Genomic DNA, 16,568 nt, shown 5'->3' on the forward strand with positions numbered 1-16,568 from the left:
AATCCTCATACGCAGTCCTCTCAGCGACGGCAGTGTTCAGCTCGGCCTCCAGATCTTTCTTTTCGGACTCTAAGTCCTTATTGTCGGCCTCCAGCTTCACTAAACAAGCCAAGAGTTCGTCATTCTTCATCTGGTCAGCTATGGCTTTTTTCTCAGCTTCGTCTAAAGCGGAAGAGTACAGCCGCTTCCAGTGAAGTACCTCCAGCTCCTTAAGAGTTAAGAATACAAAGCAGCTATGTCAGTTCGGCATTTCATTTTACTGAGCAAGTAGTAAACCACAACAGGAGTAAAAGAGAGTACGAAAAGCTATACGAAGACACAAGTGTAGAAAGAAGAATTTTTTCATTCATAAGAAAAAAATTTTTACACAAGGAGGGCTTCAAGGCCATTTTACAAGAAGGAAGAAACTAAACTAAGAGAAGGGAGACGAAATCATACTCCGCCAGCTTCGTCTCCGGCTCCTCGGTGAGGTTCAGCTTCCTTCTCCTTGTCTGCCTCAGCTTCAGCCTCAGCCTCCCTGCTCCCCACAGCCTGCTCGGTGCCCCCATCACCGATCAGCAGCACCTCTTGCTCGGCCTGCCTGTCTCCGGTCTGCTGATCAGGCTGCTCGGTCTCACCCTCTCCGTGGAAAATTGGAGCGGGTGAAACTGGCCCTAAGGAGGCAAAGATAGCCTCCATATTCTCGTCCCGGTCAGCTCGGCAACTACGAACTCGGTCAGCAGAAAGCAGGACCGAGGACGAAGCAAGCTCCTCAAGGAGCGGCAGACTCTGGAGACGAGCTGCTATCTCTCGGCCGTACAGCGGCAGGACGACTTCGGGCCCCTGCTCGGCATTATCGGTCGTCAGTTTCAGCAGATCACCGACAAAGGCCGAAAATTGATTGCTCAGAAAGAGTTTCTCCGCGAAAGCACGGAGAACCTCCCCTTGGGCAACCACGGCGGCAGCATCCCTCCGTTTCGTCTGCTCTCGCTGGATGACGAGCTGGTTTTTGGCAAACTGGGCTTCATCCTGGGCCGAGATCCTAGCAGCTCTGGCCTTCTCAAAGTCTGCCTTAGCCTGTTCGGCCTGGTGACGAGCAGCCGCCAACTTCCTCTGCATCTCAGCATAGTCGCTGGACGCTTTAGAGAGTTCGACTGCGACGAGCTTGCTGAGCATGCTATTCCTCTGAAAATGGAAAAAGGAAAGAGTCAACAGAGGGGCCACCAAAAAAAACATAGGAAAGAAGCAAAGCCAAAGAATCAAGAAGAGAAGTTACCTCGGCAAAGTCCGTTGGCCATGCAAAAGGCTCACAGACATGCTCCGAAGGGGGCGCCAAGACGATGTCTCTCTCCGGCGCTCTTGGGGGCTTCTGGGTCTTCCCCTTCCCCTTTGCCGAAGTGGACTCCGGCTTTTTTGGATCCGAAGAAGAGGTCTTCTGCCTCTTCGGATTCTTCTCGGCATCAGGCGCCGAGCTGGTAGCCTTCTGTTTCTCCGGCTCCTTAAGCTCGGAGGATTTGCGGCTAATCTTATTTAGCAAGTTCACTGCCAAAAAGCAAGAAAGCAAGGTTAGTTTTCGCCACAAAAGCAGTAAGGCACAAAAAAGAAGTCCTCACCCTCAGTCTCTTCGTCCGAAGACGAGGAGTCGAACACGAAGTCGCCCTTGACGAGCTCAGACTCCAGGTACTGCTTCCTAATCATAGAAATCTTATTGAGCTCGCCCTCGAGCTCGTTCAACGGTTCTAACCGAGGATGAGGAATCACGGACTTCGGCCCTCTCCAGGGAAAGCCCGGAGCCGCTGTCCTATTATAAAAAAAGAAGCGATGTTGCCACTTTGGCCACTTGGTTTTGCAGAAGGCCCTAAAAGGATGTAAAGGGATCAAGTAAAACCAAGATCCTTTTCTCTTAAACTGGAAAAAATTAAGGATTGCCCTCAGAGACAGATCCTTATCTAGCCTACGCAGTTCGGTAGCAAAGGCCGATAAGTGCCTCCAAGAGTTCGGAGTCACCTGACCTAAAGGGAGTTGAAAAAAATCAAGCAGCTCTACAAAAGCAGGGGGAAGAGGGAAACGAAGCCCGCATTCCAAGCCGGCTTCATAAACGGTGGCGTAACCCTCCGGCGGCGAGTCAGCCCTATGAAGGTCGTCGGGAATCGCAACCTTCCCCCCAGGAAAAAAATATTTTTCGTGTAGGGATATCACAGTATCCTTACTCAAGATGCTGTGAAAATACTCTACGGTCTTCTCCCCGGATTCTTTCCGGCTAGAAGACCCCTTACCCCCTTTCCTACCGCTACCTGACTCAGAAGAAGAAGAAGAAGACATGGTTCTTACTCTTTGAAAGTCTGAAGAAATTCTGAAGAAATTCTTGAAAGCGGAAGGAAATTTTTACGCAAAAGAGAGAGAATGCAGAAGAAGCAATAGCAAAAGTGTTCAAATGATGAAGAAAGGACGTATTTATCAGATTCGGAGAAGATTTCAAAATCATCGCACCGTTTCGAATCCCACCTTTTCAGGATTCAACGGCCGGATTTTACTGTCGCATTTAATGCAGTCACGCGCAAGGCACGTCCCCTGACGTCAGCCTCCCCCGTACCTTTATCCAGAATGCCGAAGTGACTCGCTTCGCCGAAGTGATTCACTTCGCTTTTCGGGGGGGGTAGTGATGGGGTACGTACTAAACAAGCCCAATAGCAGTGACGGCCCATCAGCCCAAAGCCCAAGGAAGAGTATCAGTTCGGCATTACCAAAGAGTTCGGCCCCAGCCTACAGCTCGGTAAAAGCCGACCAATCAAGCTCTACTCTCAGATCGGCAAAAGCTGCTCGGCAATAGTTCAGCAGTTCGGTCTCAGTATTCGACCGAACTGAGAGATAGTGGACTCATGCAGAACCTCCACGACCTCCACTACACGATCTATTTAGTGGTGTCAACTCATGCAGGATCTCATGCAGGATAGCGGACCAAACAAAGAGATAGTGGACCCATGCAGGATCTCATGACCTCCACGACATCCACGACCTAGTTAGTGGTGATGCAAGCCACGACCTAGTTAGTGGTGATGCAAGCCACGACCTAGTTAGTGGTGATGCAAGCCACGATCTTAGTTCAATGTATAAATAGAATTTAGATCAGATAGACTAGGAAGAAAAAAAGCTCTCTAGACATCAAATATCATATAGCAAGTCTGTATTTGTAAGCTGTAAACCAGATCAAGCAATACAATCTTGCCCTCCTTTCTTCCCGTGGACGTAGATTTACCTCAGTAAATCGAACCACGTAATTCCTTGTGTCGTGATCTATATTTTTCACCCGCATTTGTTACCATCGAAAATTCGCCCAACCATCAATTACCAATATTATTAATCTTAAATGTGAATTAAATGAATTTAATCATTTTTTTAGCCTGGGATATAAGGTTTACTGGTTTAGAGAGTTAAAAGTAGATAAATTAAAGTAAAAGATAGTAACTGTGTTAGGTCTTGCTAAAAATAGAAATCACTCATTTCATGTGAAACATTCCAAATATGAATTTGAGAAGTTTATTGTGGAACGAAAGAAGTACACAATTAATAAAATAGAAGATATACAAATACAAAAGTAATTAGTGAAATTATTAGTTGTTAATGTGACTGACTTGTTAGAAAGAATCAGATTATTGAATCAGATTATTGACTGAGAATAGATGAAGTATTCTAAGGGGTGTTCGGTTTGTAAGAGTCTACCTCAAAATTAAATATTTAGTGTGTTTGGTTCATGAGATTCAATCCCACAACTCAATTCTAGATGGATAATCATGAGATAATTAGTCATAGCTAACCCCGTATGACTAAAATAATCTTATAACTCAATCCTAGATTATATCTTAATACTATTCTATTTAGGAAACCGAACACCACTAAGTTATGAGTTTGGAATTTTGAGATAATAGTTTTTAAATGTTATATCATGGTGAATCTAATTATAACTTCTTTTGCAAAATGTACTTACAAAATATTGAATATTTGACGATATTATATGAATAAAAGAATGACTTAGATAGAAGCTTAAAATATCCAATGCTTCTATTGTATGCCAGTGTCACAAAGATTGTAATTTGTAATAGCGAAAAGTAATCGACTTTGTATACCATATTCCTAGTGTGTGTTTTTTTAAAGATAAGACTCGATATATTTGCATAAAAATTGAACATGGAGAATTTAGTTTTGTATTTGGACAATCAAACACAACTTACTTACTTAGATGTTTTCTCTTTAATTAAAAATTCAAGGATTCAAGTTACAACGATCACGAGAGAACATAAGAGTTATACATAAATTATTACTGCCACTATGTTTGAAATAGCTATTTTCAATGCTAGCAATCAACTTCTTTATTGCATATATGTATATTTCCTTTTATTTCTTTCTTTTAAGCATTAAATTTTTTATTCTCTCTTTATTATTTTTTTGATATACCCACACCCATAATTTATTTCTTTAATCTTCACTAATAGTACTAAATATTTCTATGTAACCAAACACAACCGGTAACTAATTATTTGAATTATTTTGAAGCTGATAGAATCAGTTTAAGCATGTCATGAGATGCACTATCGCCTAATTTAATATTTTTCCAACAAGACCATAACCATTTGTTCCATACCTGTTGTCATAAATTGTGGCAGCATTTCATATATATCTACTTCAGTGTATTTTTTTAATATTTTTTTATTTCTTTTCCAAGATAATTAATTAAGTTCTTGCAGTTTGTTAGTGGGAGTTAGGCTGCTGCCAGGATTAAGGGATGTTGCCCCTTAATCATATGATTTTTAATGATTTTTTTACTCGAACGATCATATGAAGAGAGAAAAATTATGTACTTATTTTGCTTTCCCTTTTTTCATATTTTTGTCGGAACACGATTTATCATTATTTTTGTCGGAACACAGGTTGAAAAATAACTTCATTTGGTATGTATAAATGGTGTTCAACATAGTAGATAAAGATCATTACTTAATGTTCTGACTAATCTTTATAATGACATGTATGATTAGTCTTGGCCTATGAATATTATTTTTACATAATGTTTTTAAAATCTGATCGAATCGGTTAGATTGAACGTTCGATTGCTAAAACAGATGTTTATTTAGGTCTGATTCGCACATTGAATTGATGGATTGCTAATTCCTTTGTAGGGGAACCTAATAGTGTTTTGAGTCATTAAAATCTATAAACAAGGTATGGAACACCTTAACTACAAGAACTAGTACTACTATAAGCACTTTTATGAACTTTAAACATTTCGACGAGATCAGTGGTCAAATAAATCAACATGTTGAACCTTTAACCGCTACCTTTTTCGGTTAACTTATCAGATCTGTTGTGACAAAATTAATCTCAAGTAATACTGGGTTAAAAGTATATCACAACATATTAATATCGAGCAAGCAACAGTAACTTACCAATGTAGTATTAATAGTAGGGCTGGCATTTTTTAACACGACACGATAATCCGACACGAATCCGCACGAAATTATTGGGTTGGGGTCAAGTCTTATTGGGTCTGTGTCCTTATCGGGTTGACCCATTAAGAACCCGATAATTTCGGGTTTGGTGCGGGTTGGATGCGGGTCGGATGCAGATAACCCATTAAGAAATAATAATATTTTTTTATTATTATTTTTAAAATATGTATATTAATTTAATTTTTAATTTCTTGTAAATTAGGTTTAAATAGTATAAAACGTATTTTAATCTTGTAAATTAGGTTAAAAATAAGGTTTAATCGTGTAATATCATGTTTTATTCGTTTAATATCGGGTTCGGGTCGTTATTGTGTCGTGTCAACCCATATTATATCGTGTCGATAACGGGTTCGTGTCGGGTGCGAGTCGTGTTCGGATTTGAAGGTAGCAGGTCGGGTTCGTGTTCGGATTTACAGTTTCCTTAACAGGTCGGGTTCGGGTTAGACCTTATTGGGTTGGGTCGTTATCAGGTTGACCCGATAATGACCCAATCCGCACGATTTGCCAGCCCTAATTAATAGTGTGAGGTAATTTCATCCTAAATTCATGTATTTTTATTCATAAGTACTTGCACCTGAAAATTACTACTCCACTTATTTGGGGAGATTTGGATATTGACAAAACATAACCTCATTGTCACCAAAAACAGTTGATCCTGATATATTTGAAAATGTAATAGTGGGCTTTTTAATAGTCTAACACAGGCCCGTCCTGTTGGGCCCAGACGAAAAACGCATTAGGCTGACCCAAAATTATGTATTGAGTTAATTAAAAGTAGTAATAGTACTATTATTTTAATCAATCCAATGGCATGATTTAGGACTTAAAATCAATATTTTTATAAGATAATTGAAATTAGAACTGGCAAAAGTGGATTTAATTTATCTTCGAGAATAGGCATGTAGCTAGTGAATAGGCATGTACCTAGTATCTACACTTCTACAAAGACGTTAAAAAAAGTGTTCACATTTGTATTTGGCCGGTGCAAACAGCCGTAGAAATAGTTTGCCATATTAATTTATCAGGAATTAGTATGTTGAATTAAGAAAAATTCATTCTTGATTCTACCAGAATTTTTATGAAAGCCTTTCATTTGCTTCTCTTAGGGCATCTGCAGTGGTGCGGATGTCCCGGCGGAATTTCCCGTGGAATTCTCAAAAACACCTCCTGCCACGTCATACGGACTTCCCACTGCACAATGGCGGAATTCCCCTGCGGAATTCCCGACGGAATTCCCACATAAAAAAAATTACAAATTCACAAATTAAACAATTTCCGGAAGTAAACAATTTACGAAATTTACGAAGTTCATCGAGCGGTATATATAGACATTACAAAAAAAAACGAAATAAAGGGGAATTCCGCGGGAGTCGACGCAATGGCGGACGTCCCCGAGGAATTCCGCTTAACGCCGCGGACCTGCGACGTCCTCAGCCCAATTCCGTATCCGTGGCGGGCACGCCTAATGGGAGACGTCCGCGACGGAATTCCGCGCGGAAGTCCGCCATTGCGGATGCTCTTATCAAATTTGATTTTCCCGTAATGTATCCTAATTTTTGATCTAATTGTAAACTACGTTTAGCATGTATAATTCTGATTGTAAAATATAAAGGCTATTTAATTCAACACGTTTAATTCATCAGTTAGGTAAGTGGTTTCTGAACCGACCAATTAAATTGATGAGTCAAATATATATTTTTTGATAAAAGTTGGTAGTACTATCTTTTTTGGTCGGTACTCGTATCATGGGCAATTAAACAAAATAAAAAAAATATAATTTTATTCTTATATTATCCTAATTTTCCAATGGAGTTTTCATATTTCTTGATTATTGTATTTTGAGTTCATATACTATTCACTGGATTAAATAAACATTTACTATATGTAGTTTTTGTTTTATTTTATTCACTACTTTAATTTATTTGATATTGCAAAAAGGATTATATTTTAACACATGAAAAGTTACTATGTCACTCCTTTCCAAGAGGACCGCAAGCATTGAATTCATCTATTTATTTGGAAAATCAAAACATTAGTATATCAACTAGTACATATTGTTAATAAATACGTATGTTGAACAAACTTTTGTTAGTGTAATATGGAGTAGTATAATTTTAAGAAATTTTATTTTAATAATTTTCCATATTTAAAATTTTGAAATTTGAGACCCCATCAAGTGGGTCGGAGGTTCTACTCACCTTATAGTCGAAAAACTTCAGTAAATTCGCTTTTCGAATTTGATACCGATCCACATTCCAAAGTGCTGCAACTCTGACTGGATTTTTTTAGGAGTTGAAGTTCAGTTTCATTCTTCGTCTGCTATTGCAAGTGACGCCGCATCATCTTTGTCTTTCCATGTTGATGACAACTTTTTTTACCGCACACAAATTCTATTTCTGGAACCGTAGCTAGGCTCAACCCCCTTTCTAATTAAACCTCTAAATCATAGTTGAAAATATTATTATGGCTATAAGCAAATTCGAATTTTGATTATTGAATTACATGAAGTATAAATATCTCCAAATAATTTTATTGCACGTGACGAAATAAAACAATATGGAAAGTATAGTCATTAGTTAATAAGGTCAGCTCATGTAAATATAATGTTATCATGACATGAATCCAACACCCAATAAAATAAGGAGTAACAAATAGAGATGATGGATTAAGTCAATTTGATTATTAAATTTTAACATCACCATAACCTTGTTGTCCTATTCACTCTCCCCATACCAAATCCATTAAAAAATAATCACAATTTCCTACCACAATTATATAACACAAGTAATTGATAAAAATAAATTATTTAAATAAAGTTAGTCATTGTTGGATAGAGTATTTCATTTTTAAGCACCAATTTGTACAGATCTCAGGAGAGAGATTTACAGTAGTAGACCATATAAGTGGAAACATAGATGGTGGGGAAGGAAAGAGGAGAAATAGAGCCTTAATTTGGCCTATATAAATGAATCACATTCATCTCAGATTCTAATCCCAATAAAATCCAGTTGGGATTCTTGAATTTGAGGTGAGTATCTCTTCCATTATCCATCCATTTTCTGCTGATACATACACATCTACATTCATCCTCAGCTCCACACACATTCTTTCTCTCACCCCAGTTGGAGAAACTGATAAAGGTGAAATCTTTACCATTTTCAGATTTTGGGTGTTGAAATGGCCAGTTGGGTTCTATCAGGATGTGGTCTAAAGCCACTTCCAAGAATCTACCCTGTGCCAAGAACTGGCTCCAGTCCCAATCCCTCAAAGCTGAGAATTTCAACAGCAGATTTCTCCAGTGATTCCAGTTCAATCTGCAGTGTTGGTAGAGGAAGGAATTGGGGTTTGAATGTGAGTGCCCCACTGAGATTTCAGGAGGTGGGGGAGGAGGAGAATGAGGAGAGGGAGAGTGTGGTGGTAAATGGTCTTGGTGGTGGTGATGGGTTTGACCCTGGTGCACCACCCCCATTCAAGCTGGCTGATATCAGGGCAGCCATTCCTAAACATTGTTGGGTCAAGAATCCATGGAGGTCCATGAGCTATGTTGTGAGAGATGTTGCTGTGGTTTTTGGATTGGCTGCTGCTGCTGCCTATTTGAACAACTGGGCTGTCTGGCCCCTCTACTGGTTTGCTCAGGGAACTATGTTTTGGGCTCTGTTTGTTCTCGGCCATGATTGGTAAATTTCTAATCTTTTTTTGTGGAGTGGTTTTGGTTGTGTTTTTCTAATTCTTGAAATGTTTGGGCTCTGTTTTTGTGTTTGTGTGATTTTTTTAATGATTCTTGAATTGTTTTGGGCTCTGTTTGTTCTTGGCCATGACTGGTAAATTTGTAATCTTTTTTTTGTGGGGTGGTTTTGGTTTCGTGTTTGTTTGATTCCTTTGATGATTCTTGAATTGTGTTTCAGTGGACATGGGAGCTTTTCCAATGATCCAAAGTTGAACAGTGTTGCTGGCCACCTGCTTCACTCTTCCATCCTTGTTCCTTATCATGGATGGTAAGTTTGAGCCTTAAAACCATAACCTTTTTTTATGTATAATACTCCATTAATATACATATGTATGTAATAAATCAAAATTGATGTTAACAAATTGTGTAATGGTGAATGATTCAGGAGAATTAGTCACAGGACACACCATCAGAACCATGGACATGTTGAGAATGATGAATCTTGGCATCCAGTATGTAGTTTTTCCACTTTGTTATGAAGATAATTTAGTCGCATTTTTGCGTTTTCGTTGATAGAAAGTGCAAGTTGAGATGTTTATTTCTGCCATGTTGTTTGTTCCAGTTATCTGAGAAGATATACAAGCAATTGGATTTTGTGACCAAGAAGTTGAGGTTCACATTGCCTTTTCCTATGTTGGCTTATCCCATCTATCTGGTTGGCTTACTTTCTTGAGAATTCGATTTTTTCGTGTGAAATGTATGGTATTAGGCTCTCTTGATTGAAACCATTGCTCCTTTATGGTCCATGTAATGGCAGTGGAGCAGAAGTCCAGGGAAGAAAGGCTCTCATTTCCATCCAGACAGCGATTTGTTCCTTCCAAACGAGAGGAAAGATGTCATTACCTCGACAGTTTGTTGGACAGCAATGGTTGCAATTCTCGCAGGGCTATCTTTCGTTATGGGTCCTCTTCAGCTGCTCAAACTCTATGGCATACCTTACTTCGTCAGTTCTTTCCGTTCCTCTCATCTCAATAGCTCCACGTTTTCTTCAACATTGTTTTACCTTGTATAACTTGTAAAAAATGGATTTCTGATGCAGGGATTCGTGGCGTGGCTTGATCTAGTTACCTACCTGCATCACCATGGCCACGAGGATAAGCTCCCTTGGTACCGAGGAAAGGTAAATTTAGCGTCTTGAATACACGAAACACCACCAAGAATGTTGAAGTGTTCTTGTTTCAAGCTCGGATTAATTTCGCTGGCGATGCAGGAGTGGAGTTACCTGAGAGGGGGGCTCACAACGCTTGATCGCGACTATGGATGGATAAACAACATCCACCACGACATAGGGACACACGTTATACATCACCTCTTCCCCCAAATCCCACACTACCATTTGATAGAAGCAGTAAACATCCATCTTCTTCAAGAAAACTTGCTTCTGATATACAGTTTCACAGGTTATTTTAATATTCACTGACCATTTGTGATTCTTGCCACAGACGGAAGCAGCAAAGCCGGTGCTCGGAAAATATTATAAGGAGCCTCAGAAATCAGGCCCTCTTCCATTATACTTGTTGGGAGTCCTCGCAAAGAGCATGAAAAAGGATCATTATGTGAGTGACACGGGCGACATAGTGTACTACCAGACCGATCCTAATCTGAATTGAACCTCAACAACGTGTCCATCGGTATATCTATAACAAATCGATAAATATGAGACGTGGTGGCTACTGGGCTCGGATTCAGCTCTCGGAACCTCTAAGGGGTCGTCTTCTAGCTGCAGAGTCGATTTTTTCGCCCTCCGGTGATGGAGAGTTATATAGTTATTACAAGATTAAAAAAAGATTGATGTGTATTTCTATAAAGGATGTAATGACTCTCTAAAAGGATGTGATTTGTTGATGCTATGCTATTGTAGTAGTGATATGTTTCCATGTAAACTAGTGTTTTACATATGAATACTACTATGAAATAATTACTCCATATTCAAGAAATGTGATTCATTAAGTTATTCATGTGATGTAAGGTGATGAAATTGAATGTTTCATGTAATTGGAATCACATAGATGGGAGATTCTAATTGCAAGTCCACATGGAAATCAAGGTTGTGGATAAGCAAGTTTGAGTGTGTGGTTTAGAATGCTGAATTAATGAATACCAACCAAAATTTACAAACACTATGTCACTATCTGTACCACATTTTTGTGATGCAACAATAATACATTTAATAATAACACACATTTTTGTGATGGAACATGGAGATTTGGACTGTTGAATTCAGAATTTACAATAATAATGTGGTCTTATGGAAAAATGAAAAAGCTTAACATGATTAAAAATGAGGGTACTTGCAGAAAGAGGGTTTGAATACAGACATTTCTCATGGCTTCAGCAGCTCCATCACTCAATACTGAACCGAATTCACTGCCTCCATGAATGATGATATTCGCGATTTGTCCTTTTGAATTCCATCCGGACCACAAATGCCACTACTAACATCAATGCCAGTCGGCTTGAGAGTCGAAAGAGCTTCAAACACATTATCGGGCTTAATCCCTCCAGCTAAAAGCCATCCTTGTTTGCTACTAATAGATGGATATTGGAACCTGGACCAATCGAAGCCTTTCCCGCTGCAATCATCCAAAAAAAGTTTCAGTCAGCATACAGCTTCCAAACAAGAGTTCAAGAAATAGGTCGGTCAAACTCAACTAGGCAATATTTGAACTCGATTATATCTCATGAAAATACGATTAGAAAACTGTCGAAAGACCTAGTTTCGTTACCTTTTTCCATCAATATTGCTTATGTATCGAAGACCAAGGAAATGATGGAATCTGTTTTAATGCTCCTTGGGACATTTGGATGTTTTATTCTAAGTTTTAAACTCATACAGAAACAGAAATTCATAAACAATTACAGTTTGTTCTTGTTTTAGCAAAAGTCTTGCCTTAAAATTCCACAAAACAAATCAACAAATCATATTGGGACTCATGCCGGCAAAATCAAAAAGATTATTAACATAAAGAAATGCTATATGAGATATTCTATACCTGCCGCCTGTAGCACTGTCGACAAGAACCCAATCAACTTGAGAGCATTCTTCATGAGAAATAGAATTCAAAAGTTCACCATATTCATTCGCGTGAAGAACATATATTACTTTGTTTTGTTTGACTACGTTTTGAAAAGCATCCCTAGAACCCTTTCCATGAAGCTGCACGGACACAAGCATACAGAATGAACAAAAGAAGAAAGGGAACAAAACAGATAGTGATGGTAAAGATGTATAAACCTGCACGTATCCAAGTTCTGCTTCATCAGACGCTCTTAATATAGTCTCTGCATCATCATCTACGAACACCCCAACTGGCTCAGCTCCATGTTCCCTTGCCACCCTCGAAATCTCCTTGGCGACAGAGAGTGAAATAGACCTTTTTGATTTGGGCCAAATAATCATCCCAATAAGATTTGCACCAGCTTCTGCTGCCAAAGCAGCATCTCTAGCTGATGTGATTCCACACATTTTAACTAAAGGTTTAATCACCTTAATGTTATCATGTTCCTTTTGAGCAGAAGAACCACTTTCCGAGTGATTCACTGCACATGTTACCTTCATCTTAGGAAAAATTGGGATGCTGGACAAACGTGTTTCCACGAATGAGAGACCTGCAGATTGGCGGTGTGGTTGATCGGTCAATTTCACGTTTCAATGTTAAAATACAACAATTACTGTCTATCCTTACATGTTATCAGTTACGAATGTTCCTCTTTACAATGCAACCTTAACCAAACAAAAATGCGGAATTTTACTGCACATCGAATACGAAACTACTAGTAAGTAGATATTACTTACAAGACGTTTGAGGGTATGAGGCGAACAAAAAACAATGTTAGTAAACAATTTGGACACCCCCAAAAGAGAAATATCATCTTTGATACAATCAAGAGTGTGACTTTTCATTTACTCACAACCTCTATTATGAAACTATCCAATTTCTATTCATATTTTAACAGCAAATATGCACCATATGTCAGTAATCAGAAGAACTACCATAGCACAACTCTTACAACAAGTCAATTTATAATTTATTTCTTCATCCATTCTTCAAGTAAGATGGATTGTTTAGGGCACAGAAGCATAGTGTTGTGACAGAATAGACCAATTGAGTAATTAAGACAAACAGAAACGTAAAGAGACACATAATTTACGTGGTTCGCCAATTGGCTACATCCACGGGCAGGAAAGGAGAACAGATTGCATTCAGATTGTTTTTCGGAATGTTTTCAGATTGTGGCTACATATTAGATCAAAGAATTATGTGTCCATTCCCATATAAATAGGCACACATGAGATCCTATTCCAATTCAGAAAAATAATCCAATCCCAATTAGAAAACATAATTTATACAGATTCAAAACATACTAACACATAGAATCTCCAATTTAACTGATGCAAGTGATTTGCAGTAATACCTGGACATTTAGGCATATTAGACACTCCAGGGTCATACAATGTACATCAAGGGTCTCATATGATGGGAATAAGAGAAAAAAGGTTGAAAATTTATACTTCTAGCAGGAATTTTCACAAACACCTGGTGCGCAGAACGCATATGCATCAAACAAAGACCAATTTAGCAATTGCACTTACTATTGAGAGGAACAGAGAGACCTGAGAGCATATTACTGCCGCCGGTTAAGAACACTATTACAAAACCGGGATGAACTGAATACTTCCTTCACCGTCGTTCTTGTCCAACTGCCTTGTGTTAATGCTACAAAAAATTCTGTTCTTTAGCTACAAAAATTAATGTAATTTGCCTATGCGAAAAATGGAAAAGAAAAAAGTTAATGTAGATGTATTTATTACTAATGTCAAATAAGCAGAGATAATCAAATTGAATTATAAATTATGAAGTTTAAAATTTTTGGTGTATTCTTTATGGCGAGTACGTGATACTGTGCCTATTGATTTTTGAAATGTCATAAATAAAAATTTAACATTCCTTGAATAATTATAACATTTCTACATGTTTAAAATTGTAGTCGGGTCATTGCATATTTTTAGTAAGAGGGAACATCATTTTAGGTCCATGAACTTTGCCAAAGTATCATTTTAGGTCCGTGAACTTTGAAAATCTTATTTTAGGTCCGTGAACTTTGAGTTAGTATCATTTTAGGTCCTTTTTACTATTTCCAAGTTTTTTTGGACGAAAATACCCTCAATACCTTAATATATATATATTTTTAATAAATTTATCATATACTCATATTTTTTTATAAATATCTTTACAATATATTTTTGTCAAATTTTCTAAATATAATTTGACCTTAAATATTATCACTTAATTTTGTGACATGCAAGTAAAATTGCTTCTTCAATTTTTTATATTAATTTTTTAAAAAATTGAATAAAGAACTTTTCTTTAATAATAAAAAAATTGAATAAAGATCTTTTTATAAATATATTTACAATATATTTTTGACAAATTTTCTAAATATAATTTGACCTTCAATATTATAATTTAATTTTGTGACATGCAAGAAAAGATCTTTATTCAATTTTTTATTATTAGAGAAAAGTTATTTATTCAATTTTAAAAAAATTAATATAAAAAATTGAAGAAGCAATTTTACTTGCATGTCATAAAATTAAGTGATAATATTTAAGGTCAAATTATATTTAAAAAATTTGACAAAAATATATTGTAAAGATATTTATAAAAAAATATGAGTATATGATAAATTTATTAAAAATATATATATTTTAAGGTATTGAGGGTATTTTCGTCCAAAAAAACTTGGAAATAGTAAAAAGGACCTAAAATGATACTAACTCAAAGTTCACGGACCTAAAATAAGATTTTCAAAGTTCACGGACCTAAAATGATACTTTGGCAAAGTTCATGGACCTAAAATGATGTTCCCTCTTTTAGTAAATAAGATGAAAGATAATTGCAAAAATTTCAAACTTAATGATTTATAATTCAATTTTAAAAAGTGTCGAATAAATCAGTTAAGCCCAACAGCCCAAAACTTAAATCTTAGTATAAGTTAAGCCCAATATTAAGCCCATTATAGCGGACCCAAAGGTCAAGTTTCTATTATTGGAACCAAGATTAGGTTTTGCTAATATTATTATTTCTACTATGTTACAAGTGTTACCTGAGCAACATTTTTAATCATTTTTTTTCGTTTTTTCCGCAATAACATTATTTAATAATTTAAATATTTTGATTAATAACATTATTAATCTGTAAAATAATTAAAAACAAAGTCTAATTTGTTTATTTTATCTATAAATTCAACTAAATGAATGAATAAAATAACAAACTAATCCTTGATTTTTAAGTAACTTGTAAGATGAATAACATCGGTCATAAATTTCAAGATATTATAATTAAATAAAATAAATAACAGTAATATAAATTCAAGGAGAATGCTATTCGCAAAACAAAGTTTAACATAAGATACGTAAATATGAAGGTGAAAGGGATAAACTAATCCATTAATATTTGTAAGTGGTGGAGAGGAGGGAATGAAGTTGTTATAGGGCGGCTATCAAATTAAAGCAAATAAACAACGATTGTAAGTAATTAATTAGAAGTTGGTTTTGGGTTGGATTTTTTGTATCTAGCGAATAATAATATTTATCTTGTCGGGAGAAGCACCTTTTCATTCACTAATCACATTGGGACACAAATCGATTCTATTGTACACAGAACTATAAAATTTCATTAAATTTAGTCTTTAGAGTTGTCGTCGATTTTCACGGCACAGGAGCGTATTCTCATTCTTTTAGTATTGAGACTCATTTATATTTTTCATATTTCATCCAATATTTGCAGTGGTCATCTCACAGTCTCTACATTTCTACGCCGACAACAACATTCTTCACTGTGTACGATCCCACGAGTTCCGCTTCTTGAATCCGACAAGACTGACATGCCATCATGTTAGTAGCTATTTTTTTAAATTAAAAACTTGTTAGTAGGTTTTAGGGGTAAAAAAGTTAGCACATTAAGGGAAAATCTATGTTAGTCAAAGAAAATTTTAGGCGTGCATAAACACATGGTTATGATGAATTTATGATAAAGTAGTTTAGGAAAGTAGGTTTTGGTGGTGACGAATGATGAATATCTATGGTGTTGCGCACTTTTATTAGCTCTTTGATTCACATCCCATTTAATTCCACAATACCACCTAAATTAATTGTTTAGTGTGTGATTGCTTTTGCATACTTAATTTTGTGGCAGGAGAGAGAGACTTCCACTGTTATATGAAAAAAAAATTGTGACATGAGAGAGTGACTTCCACTATTGTATCTAGGTAAAGGAATGCTTACAAAAATTAGTATTCCAAGAATAAACATAAAATATTAAATCAAATTAATATGTTTGCTAGAAGAGTCAATATAA

At 36.8% G+C, this 16,568-nt stretch overlaps 2 protein-coding genes across 5 annotated transcripts; one reads left to right on the forward strand and one right to left on the reverse strand.

Annotated features, from left to right (window-relative positions):
- The first annotated feature begins 8,355 nt into the window (after window positions 1–8,355).
- LOC121777347 (omega-3 fatty acid desaturase, chloroplastic-like) lies at window positions 8,356–11,144 on the forward strand. 2 transcript variants are annotated; one of them, XM_042174578.1, is made up of 9 exons: window positions 8,356–8,508; window positions 8,643–9,157; window positions 9,386–9,475; window positions 9,593–9,659; window positions 9,770–9,862; window positions 9,965–10,150; window positions 10,247–10,327; window positions 10,418–10,555; window positions 10,650–11,144. In XM_042174578.1, exons 2-9 carry the CDS (start codon window positions 8,658–8,660, stop codon window positions 10,815–10,817), a joined length of 1,323 nt encoding a protein of 440 aa, XP_042030512.1. In that variant the 5' UTR covers window positions 8,356–8,508; window positions 8,643–8,657; the 3' UTR covers window positions 10,818–11,144. The 2 variants fall into 2 exon arrangements, with proteins under 2 accessions (XP_042030512.1, XP_042030511.1); XM_042174577.1 differs by having other exon boundaries at window positions 8,396–9,157.
- Window positions 11,145–11,349: 205 nt separating this feature from the next.
- LOC121777348 (N-(5'-phosphoribosyl)anthranilate isomerase 1, chloroplastic-like) lies at window positions 11,350–14,104 on the reverse strand. 3 transcript variants are annotated; one of them, XM_042174580.1, is made up of 4 exons: window positions 13,823–14,104; window positions 12,443–12,816; window positions 12,201–12,364; window positions 11,350–11,780 (listed from the first exon to the last, which is right to left on the reverse strand). In XM_042174580.1, the coding sequence occupies exons 1-4, from the start codon at window positions 13,830–13,832 to the stop codon at window positions 11,555–11,557; spliced, it is 774 nt and encodes a 257-aa protein (XP_042030514.1). In that variant the 5' UTR covers window positions 13,833–14,104; the 3' UTR covers window positions 11,350–11,554. The 3 variants fall into 3 exon arrangements, with proteins under 3 accessions (XP_042030514.1, XP_042030513.1, XP_042030515.1); XM_042174579.1 differs by having other exon boundaries at window positions 13,802–14,103; XM_042174581.1 differs by lacking the exon at window positions 13,823–14,104 and adding an exon at window positions 12,894–12,911.
- Window positions 14,105–16,568: the final 2,464 nt, after the last annotated feature.

This window comes from Salvia splendens, chromosome 18 (genome assembly GCF_004379255.2).
Source record: "Salvia splendens isolate huo1 chromosome 18, SspV2, whole genome shotgun sequence".
Lineage (NCBI taxonomy): Eukaryota > Viridiplantae > Streptophyta > Magnoliopsida > Lamiales > Lamiaceae > Salvia > Salvia splendens.

Coding starts and splice junctions, on each gene's coding strand:
- LOC121777347 (XM_042174578.1), top strand. CDS start 8,658: ATGGCCAGTTGGGTTCTATCAGGATGTGGTCTAAAGCCACTTCCAAGA. Junction 9,158..9,385: donor TTTGTTCTCGGCCATGATTG/GTAAATTTCTAA, acceptor ATTGTGTTTCAG/TGGACATGGGAGCTTTTCCA. Junction 9,476..9,592: donor CTTGTTCCTTATCATGGATG/GTAAGTTTGAGC, acceptor TGAATGATTCAG/GAGAATTAGTCACAGGACAC.
- LOC121777348 (XM_042174579.1), bottom strand. CDS start 13,832: ATGCTCTCAGGTCTCTCTGTTCCTCTCAATA. Junction 12,817..13,801: donor TCTCTCTGTTCCTCTCAATA/GTAAGTGCAATT, acceptor GCCAATCTGCAG/GTCTCTCATTCGTGGAAACA. Junction 11,781..12,200: donor GACAGTGCTACAGGCGGCAG/GTATAGAATATC, acceptor GGATGATTGCAG/CGGGAAAGGCTTCGATTGGT.